This window comes from Kogia breviceps, chromosome 1, assembly GCF_026419965.1.
Source record: "Kogia breviceps isolate mKogBre1 chromosome 1, mKogBre1 haplotype 1, whole genome shotgun sequence".
NCBI classification, from domain to species: domain Eukaryota; kingdom Metazoa; phylum Chordata; class Mammalia; order Artiodactyla; family Physeteridae; genus Kogia; species Kogia breviceps.
Genome location: NC_081310.1, coordinates 103,203,955 through 103,222,844, shown reverse-complemented (window position 1 = coordinate 103,222,844; position 18,890 = coordinate 103,203,955). Strand labels below are relative to the sequence as shown.

At 34.4% G+C, this 18,890-nt stretch overlaps 1 protein-coding gene across 4 annotated transcripts in view; it reads right to left on the bottom strand.

The window, feature by feature from the left end:
- Nucleotides 1–599: 599 nt before the first annotated feature.
- PTBP2 (polypyrimidine tract binding protein 2) overlaps nucleotides 600–18,890 on the bottom strand; it is an 82,054-nt gene continuing 63,763 nt past the window's right edge. Inside the window, exons 9-14 of one of the 4 annotated variants that reach the window (XM_059059849.2) lie at nucleotides 12,193–12,347; nucleotides 10,693–10,726; nucleotides 10,182–10,274; nucleotides 2,547–2,763; nucleotides 2,364–2,441; nucleotides 600–2,190 (exon numbers count right to left, since the gene is read on the bottom strand). In XM_059059849.2, coding sequence (XP_058915832.1) covers nucleotides 2,061–2,190; nucleotides 2,364–2,441; nucleotides 2,547–2,763; nucleotides 10,182–10,274; nucleotides 10,693–10,726; nucleotides 12,193–12,347 — 707 coding nt within the window. In that variant the 3' untranslated portion in view covers nucleotides 600–2,060. Of the gene's footprint in view, nucleotides 2,194–2,363; nucleotides 2,442–2,546; nucleotides 2,764–10,181; nucleotides 10,275–10,692; nucleotides 10,727–12,192; nucleotides 12,348–18,890 lie in introns of all 4 variants that reach the window. The other 3 variants (XM_059059875.2, XM_059059858.2, XM_059059868.2) reach the window with 3 other exon arrangements.

Genomic DNA, 18,890 nt, shown 5'->3' with positions numbered 1-18,890 from the left:
CTACAAATAGCACCCTAATCGAAACCCTTTAAAAAGTGAAAATCGTTACATCACAAATTACCCTTAAACTTTTAAATACCTGAAATGTGTATCTTCCTTCCCACCCAAGGCAAAAGCAGATGGTATGATACTGTTTCTTCCCAGTAACATCAAGTACCCTTTGTTAAAACTCACAAGGTAGGAAACCTTTAGCAGACACAAAAGATGAAAGATGAAACTGCAGCAAGAGAGCATGGCAAATCCAAAAGATCTATTAGTGCATAAATCTACTGGAAAAAAAACAACAACAAAAGAGATAGATAGAAAGAATTAACAAGATACAATAAAAGTTATGTCTTTAAAGCAGTAGATTATAACAGGGTGGGAAATGTTTAATATGTGTCCTCCTGAAAAGCAGTTACCATCTTTCAAATTAAAAAAAAACCAGCTGGTATATTTTCACAGCATCTAGATTTATTTATGGTATAAAGCCATAGAATTGTAATATTATTATTCCTTTCCCACCCTGGCAGAGAATAAACATGAATTCAGAAGCACAGTGGAGTGAAAACAAAGAAGAAGAGAGAGAAAAGGCAGCAGAGAAAGACAGAAAAGGTGAATACAGAGCTACAGAAGTGTTTATTGAGCATGCTACAGAGGTAAGCAGAGTACACACAAAAGGAAATTAAACAACCATCAAACCTCCCAACTTTGTTAGAAAATTAATTTTTAATTGTGCCGCTTTCAAACTATACTGAATTTTACATTTCTAAAGATGTAAAAACTCAACTAATAGAAAATATACATGACCATTCTGTCTACATAGATAACAGAATCTATGAACCTGGAAACTAAGTACATCAATTTGAAAAAGTATTGGTCATTTAAACAGAATAAACAATTCAGATTGACAAGAACTGTTCAAATTAATTTGACCTGTAGATTCTGAGCCATGTTTTTATTAAAGTCAAAGTCAGATCTATTCCTAAATACAAAATATTTTGAAGATTTATTAAAACTGAATATTACAATGCAAGGTAAATTAAGACTAAAGGCACATAAACTTTGGTCCCACCTGGTTGTCAGTTTTAGAAAACTGCCACAAAATTAATCTTCCTGCAAATTTTCGCAGTACACTTTCTTTTATCTTTGAAAAATACATGCACCAGTTCCTGAACTAGCTAGACCAGTCTGCACATGCTCAGAAATCCACAACCGTATTCCAAATCTTAATTACAAACTAAGGATGGCAATATATATTTAAATGCACATAAATCATGTCAACTTCAAAAACATCTACGAAAAATATTCAGCCACAAACAAGACGTTACTTAGTGCTGACATTTATATGATACGTCCCACAAGAGTGTGTACAAAAAGGTTAAGATTCCACAATGCTTTCCACATAGGGCTCAAACTTACAGAAATCACTTTGTTGTCTTAAGAAATTAACTCTGCATCTTGTTAATTTTAACTAATGCCTACATTCATAACTGAATCTAGACCAGAATTGTGAGATACAAAAGGCCAATGTTTTTTTTAAAGCAATAAAGCCTAAGGTAGTAAAAACTAAAAAAAATGCTGCTTTATTCTTTCAGTATCATGTATCTTATTTGATTAAATAGAAAGAAATGCGACAAGCCAATAATTCAAAATAAGTTCCAAGCAGGAGAAACAAAAACTTAACCTTTTTACACACCCCTGCCTAAACATATTGTTAATTCCCATTTAACAATGTGCCCTAGACAACCAATTCCTTTCTTCTAGTAAATGCACAATAGCAACACTAGTTTTCCTTTTTAAGGCACGTATGTCAACTAAGTTGAAAAAGGAAAGTAAAATTAAAATTTTAAACAGACAATAAAAATGGCTTCTCTACAGAACAGATGAAAGAGAGCAGTTAATAACTCTGCCTTTACATATGCCATTTCATTTTATAACCAAGGAATGATAACAGCATGGGAAAAAAGAAAAAAAAAAAAGAAAACAACAAAAAAAATCAAACTCTGGTCCCCACTTTTCTGAACAGTCAATAGGTGTTGACACCAAACAATTCACCGCCAATCTTCAGCTCCCCTTTTTTAAATTGTTGACTTGGAGAAAGACACTCTCAGATGATGGTTTTCACCAAGGTTATAATTATGAAGATCAATCAAGGCCTGAATAGCTTCTTCCACTGTTGCCATCTGAAGAAGAGCCATTTTGTGATCTCTTCTGAAACAAAATTATGAAATTAGATACTTCATAAAAATTACAAAGGGCTTAAATACTTAACTTTTGCCCATTCCAGAATCAAAGATGTCTAGAAACAAAAAGAACAACTACTTGAAGATAACTTTTACTTCTATCAAGTCACTAATTTAAAGACAAGAAAGCTTGCTTACTGAAAAAACTTAAATGCTTTCACAGTGCCCCCAGTGTTAGCAAACAGTGTTCGTAGATCCTCTTCTGCTACTGAAGGACTGGGAAAATTAGACGGAAAAAAAGAGTAACAATTAATAAAAAATGTTTATATTTTATTCCTAAAATGTATATCCTTAATAAACTACTCCAGCTTTAATACTTACGGGATATTGGATAGGTGAAGGGTTGCAGAAGGAGGAAAAATGTTCTGAAAATTTTTGGATCCAGGTTTCTTAAAACGATGCAGTGGGGAATTACCAAAATCTTTTGTTAGCCCTTGATCATCAAGTCCCTCTCGAGGTAGTTGTACAGTCTGATGTTTAGACAGAGTAACACGAATAATTTTTCCATACATCTTCTGTCCATTAAGATGATTCATGGCTATAAAGGGGAAGAATGCCTATTAAAAAACAATATCAAGGTTCAAAGCAAAAATAATTCTCATTTTAGAATAGTTGAAATATCTGAATTATTGATTTAAAAATAAATCATGAATTTACAATAGCCACTGGTGACAAAACAAGTTCATCTGCACTAGACAAGGCATTGAGGCAAAAAAGCCAGCTTCTTTCACAGAATGAAAATCCAAATTGTGAGTCTCTCTTCCTTGACAGTCCTGCTAAATGCCTGAGAAAGAAACTTAGTACTCATCTGTAACATTTTCTCCCTGCTGATCCATATCCTAATTGCCAAGTCCTACCATACCCATCCTCTTAACTACTCTCAAATTCATCTTCTATTTCTACACTTTTCACTGCCATTATTTTTTTATCTGGATAACTCAATCAGTCTCCTAATTTGTCCTGTTGGATTTTTCTCTAATTTTCTCCAATCCATTCTATACAAATCTATGTCACTACCTGCTTAAAAGCCTTAGGGATAAAGTCTAAACTTACTCTTTCTTTAACATGGCTTATGCCTTTCTCAGTCTGACCCTAACATCTCTATTAAGCCTCCCTGAATAAACATTTATTGATGATATACAATACTAACCACTTTGTTAATGCTGAGAATCAAGTGGTATGACAAGAACCATGCTAGCTCTCCTCATGGAACCTACAGTATCTTAGTACTGTACTCCTTGCACTTAATGTTCCAGGTGTACAAAACGTATTTTCTTTTCTTTTTTTTTTTTTTTTTTTGCGGTATGCGGGCCTCTCACTGTTGTGGCCTCTCCCGTTGCCGAGCACAGGCTCCGGACGCGCAGGCCTAGCGGCCATGGCTCACGGGCTTAGTTGCTCCGCGGCACGTGGGATCTTCCCGGACCAGGGCACGAACCCGTGTCTCCTGCATCGGCAGGCGGACTCTCAACCACTGCGCCACCAGGGAAGCCCCCAAAACGTATTTTCTTAAACACTAGTTTTTTTACCTTTAGCCCCCTGTGCATGCTTTTCTATTTATAACAATTTCCTATCTCCTTCACTATCCCTCCTAATCTATTTATCCTTTAGTGTTACTTCCTTAAGAGGGCCTTTTCTTCATCCTCTAGAAAAGGTTCAGAACCTCACTAGATATTCCCCCATGCAGTACCCTTTACTTATTTTTATAAATTCATTACATTTTAATTATTTATATCCTCCTTCAGACTGTAAGATACACGAAAGCAGGAACCAGTGTCTCTCCGCACAGCACACAGCACAGTGCCTAAACACAGAACATCACATAGCTACTTCTTGAGGTAGCAGTTGGGTTACTTTTCAACTAGAAGAACTGGTCTGAGAGTAGAGAACAGTTATACGTTTTATGTTTTATTCACTAGTCACAACTGAAGAAAACCATATCATAAGTCATAGTTTAGCTAAACTGAAGGTCTATTTGACTACTCAAATCAAAGTATTAGAGTATTAAACAGAGAGGTAAAGGCAATATGGAAGAGCAGGGAATTGAGAATAAAATCCCTACTCTCAAATGTTTTTAATTTGGTTAGTATACTACAGTACACAGTCTGACACAGGAGATACCCAGAATTTGTTAAATCCATGCATCTTGTCATACTTACTTGTATAGAATAAACCAGTTAAATATAAAACAGGTCTGAAAAGGAAAATGCTATGAAAGTATAAGGTACCATTCCACAAATCTTTTTCATTTATAGCTTCCCTAATTTGTAAAAATAAGTTTACTCTTCCAGTTATAAGATAAATACTAAGGATGTAGCGTACATGATAAATATAATTTTAACACTGCTGTATGTTATACATGAAAGTTGTTAAGAGAGTAAACGCTAGGAGTTCTAACACAAAAAAATGTTCTATTTCTTTAATTTTATAACTATATGAGATGATGGATGTTCACTAAATTTACTGTGATAATCAATTCATGATGTATACAAATCAAATCATTATGCTGTACTTCTTAAACTTACAGTGCTGTATGTCAATTATATCGCAAAACTGGAAGGAAAAATGTTTACTCTTCCTGATTTACTGCAGTGTTATACATTTGTAATAGTTTTTTCTTAGATTTTCAACTGAGGCTAATAAAAAAAATAAGGTGTTAGGCCTTAACTTTCTTACACTGTATTTTGCATATACTTATAAAATCAACTCAATTATCCATAGTGATGGCATGTAAACTCCTTTTATAATAAAGCTTACTTGAATTATATTTTTAAGGTTCTATTAATTCTGTTGTTTTAAGTGAACAGAACTTTGCTTATGATAAAGTGCTATTACCTCATACAAAATGTGTTATAAGGAATGAGTTTTGGGAATAAAGTGGCATAAAGAAGTAGACTAAGGTTGTCATAAGAAAAGGTGTTTTAGTGCAGCTTTGAGAAGTTATAAAAATACTGCACAAACAGTTGAGCTTTGAGATATTGAAGGGCACAAATAACAAAACAAGAGGCCCTAGGCATAGTAACTGCACCAAGAGGAGATGGATGATAGAGAAATGGAGTTAAATATAAAGCAAAATAACCAACAGCTAACTCAGAAAGTAACCAGGTAATAAGGGAGATTCTAGTCAGCTGATTGCTGATAAAAGAATGTGAATAAATTTAAAGTTGATGGGGGTTAAGGAGAGGGGTAATTAGAATACCGGGGCTTTTAAGGGTATTAAAAAATAAAAAGCTCGTCAAAAATGGAGGTATATATATATATATATATTGATTAAACAAAGCAGAAGGAAATGATTAGAATAATTTTTATTGAATCAAGTTTAAATAACAGGACTCTAATATCTTGAAATCTGTTCCAAGAAATATGGCATCAATGAACTAAGCAATCAATGATTAAGAAGAAAAAAGTCAATGCTGTGTAGTGGAAACGTCATTTTTGGTTGAGTATTATCTTCTACCTCTCCCTTTATCTCTGAAGATAGTAATGAATAATGAGAAGTTAAAAGATGGTTAAAAAAAAAAAAAAGATACGTACAGGAGTTTACATAATGTGGAACTGGAGCTATATCAATAATTATCCCCTTTATAATTAAAAATATTGTGTTGCCTCTCCCATTAAAAAAAAAATGAATCTTAATATCCAATTAGTCTTGTCAAAGGACCCAACTTTTAGCTTTATTTTTTCTCTCAACTGTCTTCTATACCATTGATTTCTAGATTTCTAGTCTTGTCTTTATTATCTCTTTTCCTTGGGTTTATGCCATTATTCTTTTTTTCCTAAGTTCTATTTATTTATTTACTTATTGGCTGGGTTGGGTCTTTGTTGCCATGTGCAGGCTTTCTCAAGTTGCAGTGAGCAGGGGGCTACTCTTTGTTGCAGTGCACAGACTTCTCATTGTGGTGGCTTGTTGCAGAGCATGGACTCTAGGCGTGCAGGCTTCAGTAGTTGTGGCACGTGGGCTCAGTAGTTGTGGCGCACAGGCTCAATAGTTGTGGTGCTTGGGCTTAGTCGCCCCCCGGCATGTGGGATCTTTCTGGACCAGGGCTCAAACCCGTGTCCCCTGCATTGGCAGGAGGATTCTTTTTTCTTTTTTTCTTATAAATTTATTTATTTATTTTTGGCTGCGTTGGGTCTTCGTTGCTGCGTGTGGGCTTTCTCTAGTTGGAGCAAGAGGGGGCAGTATCTTCACAGCAGTGCGTGGGCTTCTCACTGCGGTGGCTTCTCTTGTTGCAGAGCACGGGTTCTAGGGCGAATGGGCTTAGTTGCTCCTCGGCATGTGGGATCTTCCCAGACCAGGGCTTGAACCTGTGTCTCCTGAATTGGCAGGCAGATGCTTAACCACTGCACTACCAGGGAAGCCCAGGAAGGCGGATTCTTAAACACTGTGCCACCAGGGAAGTCCCTATACCATTATTCTTAATAGTTAAAACATTCTGTAAAACATCACTTTCACTGTACCACACATAATAATATGTATAGTACTTTTATTATCATTTAGTTTTACATATTTTAAAATTCCCATTAAAATGACTTCTTTGAGACATGAGATATTGGAATTATTTTTCAATTTCCAGATACCTGGAGATTTTAAACGTATCTTTCTGTAATTAACTCTTTAACTTAATTGCACAGTAGTCAGAATTTGGTCTGTATGATACTTTTTGAAATTTACTGAAGCTTGCTTTATAGTTTAGTTTGTGATCAATTTCTGTAAGCATTCCCTGTGTACTTAAAAAGAATGTGTTGGATGTATAACTATTAGATGCCTAATTCTATACATGTGTAATTCTGTTAATGTAATGGTGCTGTATCATTTGCGTCTTGCTGATTTTTTTTGGGGGGGGAGGGGTCTACCTGACATAATTCAGCAAGGTGTATAAAAACCTCCATTACCGTGGTGAATTTGCTCAATTCTCTCTGCAGTTCTATCCATTTATAATTTACACATTTTGAAGCTATTTCATTAGGCACACATACACATAAAACTGTTGTCATCTTCTTGATGAACTAATAAGTCTTTTATCAATAATCTTTATCTTAAATGAATATAGGTACGTAAGCTTTTTTTTGCTTATTACCTGTCAATTATCCTTTTTATATCCCTTTACTTTCAATCTTTCTACATCTTTGCACCTCACATCTCTTGTAAAGAACAAATAGGTGGCTTTTAAAAAATCAAACCTGTCTTTTAATTGATGAAGTTACTCCTTTACATCTGTTGTTATTATTGATACATCTGGACTTGATTCTATCATTACTGTCAAATTTCTATTTTCCCCCATTTTCTCCATATCATTTGCTATTTTCCCCTCCTTTCTTTTGACTGTTTTTTTTGGGGGAAGGGCTATTGAGAGCTCCCTTCTATGAGACCAGCAATACCTTAAAGTGCGACTTAGAGTTCTCCATTACTCAGAGTAATGAAGAAGTGAAAACCAATGTATACACATACTTAAAAATTGCTCAAATATCACAAAACCAGAGTTACATGATTCCTCCTCCCTTTACAGCACACTTCACTAGATATAATTTAGTAGTTAAAGAAGAAGTAAGTAAGTTTACTTTTGAGATGGCAGCTACATATTAAATAAAAATGTTGAGGCTTTCTTGTAAGTAGTTCTTGAAAATATGAATTGGAGAAACAAGATAATTATTTTAACAAGGAACTACTCTTTTGACATTTCCTTAGAATTCATTTACTTCAATCGTTGAAGATCAGTACACTACTTCAAAACATAATTTACAAATTATATTATTCCTAAGATATCCAATTTAAGAAAATTCCAGTATCAATTAAATAGGTTATGGTAGAAATTGAAACATCTTAATGTTTGCAAATTTTAAAACTCTAGTCGAAAATAATTTAACATGGCCTCTAAGATTTGCAACAATCCCATTCACACTGGGTATGCTACTGACTATACCTTGCCGTTTATTTCTCCCATACTACTTCCTAAGCATAAAAACATCTGCCTGTATTACAAAACAATGAGTATTTCCAAACAGTCCCATCAAAAAGAATGAGAACAGAGCCCATAAAACAAGCATACTACATTTAAAAAAAATTCACTGATTTTTGTCAATAGCACACCGTAGTTTTGTATAGGATTTGTGTGTCTGTGTGTGTGCTATAAAGGAATTAATGGTGCAAGTACGTATTTTTATGGACATATACTTCAAGAAAGCAAAATCTAACCTGGCAGCAATGAGAAATAATAAATTATTTGCCACTATATACAGTTTGAAACCTATAAATCATGCTATTAGTAAGTCAAAGCTTTAGTAAAAAAATCTTATAAAAAATAGGGGTAAAAGATTTATAAATGTAAGTACTGTTAGGCACTGAACTGTATTCTCCCAAAAGTGCTATACGGAAGCTTTAATCCCTAAATGTGACTACCTAGAGGCAGGGTCTTTAAGGAGGTAATTTAGGTTAAATGAGGTCACATGGGTGAGGCCCTAATCCAATAAGACTGGTGTCCTTTTAAGTACAGGAAGAGAAATCAGAGCCTCAGAGGAAAGGCCATGTGAGGACATTTGGAGAATGGAGCTGTCTGAAAGCCAGGAAGAAAGTCCAGAAACCAAATCTACTGGCACCTAACTACTGGCCTCCAGAACTATAAGAAAATAAATTTCTGTTGTTTTAGCCACTCAGTCTGTGTTATTTTGTCATGGCAGCCCAAGCAGACTAATACAAGTATAGCAAAAATTAAAGTATCACTTATCTAAATAGTCCTTACATAAAACAAAACCAAAAATAGCGTGAAAAATTTGGTTAAATTCTACCTCAGGTACTTCTCAACCGTAATGATTGTGTATCCTTTATTTACATGAGGGTAATGCCACCCACAGCTCACACAATGAGGAAAAAAACCGAACATTTAAGAATGCTTTGTCAACTATGAGACAAAAACTGTAAAATGCTACTTACAAAGTTTATAAAAACAATGGCAATGACTACACCCACCAGAGTACAGAAGTGTACACAAGCAGAGGAAGAAGAAAAGATTTAATGAGCATCTATGACATCATCAACACTTTTACATAACTTCCACTAAAGATGGATAATAGCTAGTAAGAAACACTGAATTTCAAACTTACTTCTATCTGACTCCAAAGGCTAAAAAGGTCTAGTTCATCATGTTCTTAGTTTGTGAGTCTCACTGGATATAATAGCAAAAATACACTAGTTTTTATACCAAAAATGGCAAATTTCAAAATTAATAATGTGAGTACACCCAGTCTAAAGTACCATCATCCCCGAATCTCAACTAACAGAATTATAAACTAAGAACATATTGACTTTACAGTCAATCACACCATGAATATGCAGCTACATTCTAGATTGATATGGCTTTGTGCATGAAGTCAAACGAGATGTTAATTAAGTCATCAATTATTTATCTAATAGTATAAGTGTAACTTGTCTGAAGTACATTTTAAGATTTCAAGAAGGATTAACAGTGGGGTATTTGGTGTAAGTTTTTCATTTTATAAGAACCTAGTATCTCTAAAATACATTTCCCATGTGACTCTTTACTAAGTTTAAATACCTGCAAATGACTTTAGAAGAATTAAAATAACACGGTGTTAATCAGGATTCCGTGGACTATATATAACCGTTAACTTTGATTACAAGGAGTATCCAGGAATGAAAAAGACTAAGGATCTTTAATACATATGTCATAATTCTTATGTGAAACTGTTATTGTAATTTTGAAGCCAAAACATTTCTTCCTTAGACTCCACACAAGAAATGGTAAGAGGACAGAAGAAAAATATAAATATGTTCATCATGTACAACTATTCATGTTAAAATATGAAAATTAACATGACATTTTGAACCCTGGCTATTAATACATGGCTTCTTACTAATATAAAGAGTTAGTTTTTATTCACAGGTTTAGATTATATATTTGATTTCAGATTTGAAGATGTATAGATAATATAATTTAATCTTACCCAGTTGTGATTGGTTTCCATCAGCCATCTGTATTAGAGCACTGTCTTTCTTGTTGTACAAAATCTTCACACGCTGCACATCTCCATAAACACCTTTTTTTGGAGTCACAGAGAGGTAATCCAAAAATGGAATTAATTTTATGTGCAAGTGAGCTAAAGATTATCTTTCTGACATATTAATGAAACATTCAGACATCAACATGATCACTCATTCAAACTCATCATTCTCACAAATGAATAAAGAAGATCAAGATTTTGAACAGTGAATTTTGAAAAGAATAATCTCTGATAAACCCTCAAAGCTATGTGAATGATATTAAATTAAAGACCATGCAAAATAAATCAGCATGCATTAAAACAAATTTTGTGTCTATGGAGAGTTTTAAATAGCAAAGAAAAATAGCAAAAGATTTACTATTCAACTTTAAGCCAAAGTGCTAGCTACAAATAAGAATTAAGGTGAAACAAAAATCAAATCAATAATAAAAGTATAGTGCTAACAATAACATACCGAAGAGGGTAAACAGACTTTGGGGCGTAACCATCTTTAGAAGGAGAGAAGAGCAAGCAGCGTAAGACAAGAAGAGAGAAGAGTCGAGGAAGAGCGGAGATGAACAGATCATCCATAACGAAGGGTGGTTCCCGCAGAATGGTGAGGTGGTCATGGATCATGGTTCAAGGCGGTTAATTGGGGCAAGTTGGTCCGAGGAACATTTGTTCAAGCACAGAAGCATGAACATAGGGAATGGAGACAGGGGATGAAGACAAGGACAAGGAAAATAAAGGATAAGACAGGGAAGGGAATGGGCATTTGGGAAAAGACAAGGAAAGGGAAGGTGAACACACAGGGAAAAGGATGAAATGGGGAAGGGAAACAGCAATGCAGAAGAAAAAAATAAGGAATTGGGGAACAAAAAAAAAATAAAATATAGGTCAGTACATAGGAAATGCAGGATTTGGTCAGAAAATGATTGGTTTATGTACTGTACAAGAAAAACTGAGTAAAATGTAGTCATCCAAGACAAATATGGGTAAAGTACATCTATATCAGAGTAAATTACAGCATTTCATCTCAACATAGGGAAGGAAAGCATGCACAGGAATTTTAAACTTTGAACTTTAACTGCATAAGCATGGCTGGTTATGAAATGCAGGCAAAATTCTTAAGAGAAAAACAAAGGCACTCTGATTCAAACATTTCAGCATGCAGAACTGTGGATGACAATAGTACTAAATGATAAAATAGCTTAATGTTCGTATTAACAGAGGCCAATTAAAAATGAAACAAATATTCAAATTAGACATCATAAACTGATACACTGAGCTTCCCACATTTCATACCAGCTTCCATAGCAATCAAAATAAAATATACCAGACATAAAATGTACAACTAAAGAAAATAACTCAGCAATAAACTTTATTTAACGGGGTGGGAGGGGTTCAGGGAGGGGTAAAGTTGAAAAATATTTTTAGAAGACAATGACTAATAACTGCAAAGAAAAAATTACTAAGAAAGACTGGAAGAGTGCCTCGTCAAGATCTTTGGAAGAACCTTCAAAGAAAAATGTATTAGAGTAGTTCACATAAAATAAGATTTAAAAAAATGCAATGACACATAAGCATGAAATGAACAAGCAAATAATTAGAAAAGGCAAAGAGCAAAATTGTTTTACAGTTACATCTGCAAATTAGATCACATTTGCCTTTTGAGAACAACAAAAAGATAAAAAGCCAAACTACAGTACTTCACCATATTTTTCTTAGGAAAAATAGGTAGTTAGGTTAAAAAAAAATATATATATATATATATAAAGAGATATGACTGTCTACGGAAATAAAGTATTACCTAAATAAGTACATAGATTTTATTCGGAAGTAGAAACATATAGAAAATACTTTGACTAATGAATGTACATAAAAAGAAAGGCAAGTGCAAAATGAAATAAACATGAAAAACTTTCACAAATGAAATGGAGTTAAAAAATAAACACTAGAAAATTATTTTACTAACCTCTTCATTTAAATTGCTAACCAACAGGACTGTATTGCCACCAGCTGAGACTCCAGGCATACCCACTCGGCCAGCAGCAGCTGCAGCAGCTGCTGCAGCAGCGTTTGGAATAGCCAAAGGACTCAGAGCTCCTGGAACAGCTGCAACAGGAAGCCCTAATTTTAAAATAAAGCATATTTTACGAAACACACACAAGTCGTTTACAAAAACCAATTTAAGCACGATGGCTGCACGGCTTAGGGCTGACCGTTCCAAATGGTTCCTGAAAGTTAATTTTTATAACATTTAGAAAAATTAGTTGCTGATAAGTAGTAGATAAAATTAATTGGTTTCAATGAAATCATTAAATATTAGAACTAAGGTACATACCTGTGTTATGTTAAAAAAAATTAAATATACAACATTCCATTTCCTATGGAAAAGCAAACACAGCACAAAGAATATACTTCCAAGTCAGAGACTTGAAAAATTCACTTCCATGGTTCATAGTGAGGAGCCAAATCTAAAAAAAAAATCACCTTCAACATAACAGTAACTCACTTTATGCAAGTGCTATCTTCTTTATAAACGTGCTTGAAATTAGACAATTACAGCTTACAAAACATATATAGTAAGTCCTTCACTTTTAGAGACAAAATCACCCTGAACATCATTATTGAATTCATTCAAGTGACCTAAAGAAAATCTTACCAAAATCTGTTTTCAATTCCACACTCAAGTAGGTATAACACAAGTTTCTCAATCACAACACTTCCCCCGGAGAAAGAATGAGAAAAAGTCTCTATCACACAGGCTTTCTCTTTCAGTATTTTCCTATCCTTTACCTACCAGTTTTAACATTTCCTTCTTATTTCTACTGTTCTACTTTCCAGTCTTACTGTTGTTCTGTCATCTTCAGGATTCTTCATTTATTCCACAGAATTCCCTTTGTCTCAGCATCTTTTATCCATATTTCAATTATCAATAAACTCGGATTCCTTTCATCCCTTAAATTCTTACATACCAGCTTATTTCTCAATAAATATTAGTTCACTAAAGAAATGAGTTATATGTTTTTTTTTCCTTCTCATGATAAAGGCGACAAACATTCAAGCTACATGAAGTTAATTCATGACATACCTGGGTAGAACTGGCCCTTAGTACTGTTGTCCCGTAAGTTCATGTTTTATTTCTTCTTTTTCTCTTTCCAGACTTCTTGTATATGTCATAAGGATGTACTGTTACCTCTGGTTTCAGATGTTACTCTTTTAGCCAAGTTTGATTATCTTTTTACTTTACAGAAACTACTATGACCTTTCATTGGCAGGGTGAAGGGTTCTTGAAGACTGACAATTCTTAACTTCTTTAGTTTTTGACTTATTAAAATTTTCCCTCCCAATCTCCTTTTATCTTTTCTGAGTACCTCCCCCATCAGTAGAATGGTGTTTCTCATTTACATTCTTGCTCTGTGTGAGTTTATTTTACAGTACCGCCCCACCACTCCACATACCATTTTTGGGGATTCCCTCCCCCCATCTTTTTTTCTTATTTCTTCACTTATTTTTTAGATTTTACTTTTTGTTTTGGAAAATTTCCAACATATACAAAAGTAGAGATTGGAATAATGAGCCCCCCATGTATCCATCACAATTCTTTACCAATTATTAACTCATGGCCAATCGTGTTGTATCTACTCACCGATTTTATTTTTAAAGTAAATCCAAAAATAAGGATCTAATTTTAAAATAGAAACTTCTCATGTCTAATAATTACTCATGCATAATAGACTTTAGTGCCTTTTAGGATCCACCACTTTAACTATTCTATGGTATTACCAACTTCTCAATGTTAAATACCATAGCTCTCATTACATTTGATAGGTTGTTTCCATTTAACATTCAATGGATATCTTAAAATGCTGCCAATGTAAGATACATTCCTAATTCCTAGGTATGTACTCACAGCCATTTTCATCTTGCATACTCTTATTAGACATGTAGTTAGATTCCAAAACTTAACAGTTCTAAGTTACTTATCATTTGTCTTTCTCCGTTGATATTTCAAGAAAAATTACTAATTCATGAAACACATATAAAACACCAAAACATTTGATGTATCAGTCTAAACACAACAGTCTTAACACTTCATTTTTGCAGAAAATGGTTTCTTCTAAAATACAACTCTACCATGCCAGTATACAATTAAACAATCATAATACTTCACCAAAATATTCAAAGATGATGAAAACTTTATTCAAAGAAACTTTTAAGTATGGGATTTGTAATGGAGATACCTTGGTGGCACATTATTATTTAAAACATCAAGACATCATGGAAAAATAATCACTGACAATCAAAATAATTAAAATTAATTTAAAATGGTAATTAAGAATTAAGAGACCAGGCTAAAGCCCTTTTTGAAGTGTGAAAGACTTTAAAAAAAGAATGCCATATTTTAATAAACATTACACGTTAGTAAAAATAAGACACTTAATTTTCTCGTAAAAATATTCGTGAAATTTTGTGGCTCCAAGTAGATACAATTTATCTTCTTCTAGTAAGGAGATAATGGAAAGCTCAGCAAAATGCGGAATGTAAGGTATGAGGTCCCCACTGTTCTTGCTACTATCCAAATGCTACTTCATAATCTCCCTACTTCTCCATTTATTCTCACCATTCTGGGTCACTTGCTTACTAAGTCAGATGATCTATCCTCTTGCCAAACGATCTTTCTTCATTTTAGGCAGCCCAGAGCATGATGCTCTGGGCATCATCTCTTCAAGAGATGAGGGTAGTCACTGTCCTTAGTGACACTAGCATGTATTTCTCTTCCACTATTTCTTCTCCTAGTCTGGTAACTTAGAAAAACTGTTTCAGTCATCTTTCACAGTTACAAATCACTAGAATAGTCTTGAGGGGTTTTTTTTTGTTTTTTTGTTTTCTTCTGTGCTAGGCGGGCCTCTCACTGTTGTGGCCTCTCCCGTTGAGGAGCACAGGCTCCAGACGCGCAGGCTCAGCGGCCATGGCTCACGGGCCCAGCCGCTCGGATCTTCCCGGACCAGGGCACGAATCCGTGTCCCCTGCATCGGCAGGCGGATTCCCAACCACTGCGCCACCGGGGAAGCCCAAGTCTTGAGGTTTTTACTGGACTTTTAAAGCCTCTATGGATAGTTTCCACAATTTCCTTCAGTATACTCTTCTCTAAAAAATTATTTTGTCAATAAGGTAATTTTTGTTTTTAGGTTTAATCTCAGTGTTGTCTGCTACACAAAAATATAAAAACCTATGGAGTATTTCATGATGTACTATCTATGCCATAATAATGAATTCTGAAAAGGAATTCTGCACTGTATTTTTCATATTAATGTTAACTCATAGCTGTGAGAGAAAATACATTTACTATCTTCCCTTTGTAAAAAAAAAAACATGTAAAACACGTTATGCACATTGGCTCTAATGGATTACTTTTAGCTGTAGAAATAACTTTAATTCATACAACAGTATATGTTGCAACTAATCAGCCAGTATTAATGTTATTATTAATTAAGGTCCATAAAGTAATCAAATTTCCTTAACTTGCATCTAATGTCCTTTTTTTGTTTCAGGATGCCATTATTAGATTTAGTCATACCTCCTTAGGCTCCTCTTGACTACAACAGTTTTATCCATGCTTTTTAGAGATGCAGAATTTGTTTTATCCTTTCATTTCCTATTCTAAAACATCTATCCAAAGTCAATTACATCATATCTTTTGGTCTTATACTTCTTTCCCTGTTTTTGGTCTTACACTTCTTTTCCCTGTTCAAGACATCTGGTGGTTGTTACTCTCACATATAACTGAACAGAGGATTGGTGGTGGGACTTTGAGGCCTGTTATAATTCATGTAGTATAGGGTCCTGGGTGAGGCGGGCAGTTTTTACAATATTTTATTTCCTGACTTGAAAATAAACATTTTACCTTTGACAAGAATGACAGCTGCTATTTTTTCCTCAAACAATCCATTCTTTCTCTTCCACCAACCTTCCCTTCAATTTCTATTTTACCCTCTAGAACCCATTTTTCTTTTCTATCATTAACAACTGCATTTTATTCAATGTGTTCCTTAGAGAAAATTTTTAATTAAAAGCTTGCTTGGTCCTAATGAAACTTATCTTATAACCCTCTCAAAAAGTCATTTTTACCTCCCTAAACCCTTCCCCAAAGGAAAATAAAGGGTGCATTATTCATCCCACTATCCCACCACCCAATGTTACTTTCAGACTGCTGTTCTGCCGTCACCAATTAGAATGTCTTCGAGGTCGTACCGTGCAATCATTTCTCATCAAAACAGCCATCAGGTCACTGGGACATTTTCTCTCATTACATTAAGACTTTGGCACCTGGCTTTATTTCTTCCTTCTATCTCAGCTCTTGTCCTCATCCTGTGATCTGACACACTGGTCTCACTATTTCTTAAAGACTTCTACTTTGATGGTTTTTACTTATCAGTCTGTTTTACCAACTTCTTTTGTTACATCTATGATTTTTTTCTTTTTTGTCATTCATTTCTAACATTACATCCCCTTTCCTGACTTCATTCTTCCATCTTATAGATCCTCCTACTCCCTCCCATACCAGCCACTGAACCAACCCATTTTTAGCCTATATAACCACTTCCCTTTCTATTTTCCCTTGGCTAGACTATATTATGTCTAGAGCATTTTGGCTTGCTTGTTCCTAATCCATTAATGCTCTACAATGCCAGACTTAGATAAATCAAATCTTATATTTTGGATATGCTTTCATCTAGGTTTGTAAAATATTAGAGTGAAAACACACACACACCCTACAACCCCAAACTGATTCCACAAACATTTTGTTACTTGATGTTAGCCACATTTCCTATTCTATTTTCAAGAATTCCCTAAAAATCCACTAGACTTAAGTCCTATACACTATTCTCAACCTTGTTATGTTCAGCAAGTATCTTGTAAGACTGAGATCAGAATTCCCTCAAAATTTTCATCAAATTCAAAAGTCCTCCCTTCTTTCATCTGTTCCCCTTTCTTCATAAAGATACAAATGGTGAGAATAAAGAATATGGGCTATCAAAAGCTGATGACTTCAGTTCTGGCTCCAGCTCTGCCCCTAAATCTCTATGTGAGCTTGATAAAAATTCCTTCCAGTTCTCACAATGGTCCTGAAAAATATCTCCATATTTCATAGGCCCCAACATTTCCACTATATTCTTGATCCAATCTACTACAATCAATTCTAGGACTTAAGCTAGCCTTCAAAACAAATAGTACCTAATATGAAATTAGCATTCATTCTACGCCAGCCACTGTGAAAAGTTCTCTGTATGTATTAACACATTTAATCCTCACACTAGCCTTAGAACATGGGGATTACTATCATTATATCCATGACAAATGTGAAAGCTGAGACAGTGAAGCTGAGCCAGCTTTTGAACTGAGGATGTCTGGATTTGGACCACATACTCTTAATGATTATGCATACTTCTTCACTGTAAACATTTCCTCTTGGGCCCTGATTTGCTCCTCAACTACCATCCTGTTTCTCCTTCCTTCCTAAAGCACTTATTCAAAGAGTAGTAAGTACTTTCTTATCAAATCTACATTCCTAATCCATTATAATTTGATTTATACTCATTCTTATGAATAAGAATAAACTTTAGGATAACTACTAAACTGAACAGGCACTTCTAATTTTAACCCTATTTATTTCATCCCTCAACCCCTTACTTCTTTACTTTCCCACAACATAAATGTGTAGTGCTTAAAGTTTCAATTTCAAGTCTTTAGCCCTCTTGCTCTCTTATACCTGAGAATCTTAAACCAAAGTTTTTTTTTTCTTTCAGTTTTACTGAGATATAATAGACATACAGCACTGTATAAATTTAAGGTGTACAGAATAATGATTTGACTTACACCATGAGATGATTATCACAATAAGTTTAGTGAACATCCATCATCTCATACAGATACAACATTAAAGAAATAGGAAAAAAAAATTTCTCTTTGTGATGAGAACTCTTAGGATTTACTCTCTTAACAACTTTCATATATAATAACATAGAGCAGTGTTCATTATATGTATCATGTTACATTACATCCCTAGTACTTATTTATCTTATAACTGGAAGTTTGTATCTGTTGACCACCTTTATCCAATTTCTCCCCACCCCCAAGCCCTGTCTCTGGCAACTACAAATCTGATCTCTCTAAACCAAAGTTTTAGGGGGACATGGGTTCTGGCCTTTCAAATTCTCAACCCCACAGAACTCTTGCCTAAGTCCTAGGCTGAATTTCCTACTGTCTAGGTGGACTCTTCCACAAGTTTAATTCTGCATGAGTCATCATATCATAAAGTGCCAAGTCCTATTACTTTTACATTTAATTTTTCCCATGTTTCTTTCCATTCTCATTTCTGTCCCTAGTTTAGACTCACAATTTTACCTTACGTAGACTAATAGTCTCCAGTATACTCCTTGGGATAGCATCAGTTCTAAGATCTTCTCTCAAACTAGTTCTTTCTGACATCACTGCCTTTCATGTTTTCCCAATTACGCTATGCCTCATTCACAACTGAATACTTGTCACTTTCTAAACATGCAAGATATATTCTTCATCACATTTCTCATGCTGTGTTTTTTTAAATCCTTTATTCTTATCCAAATCAAATGCCTTTGGCCCATAAAGCCCTTCCACTTTCTCCTT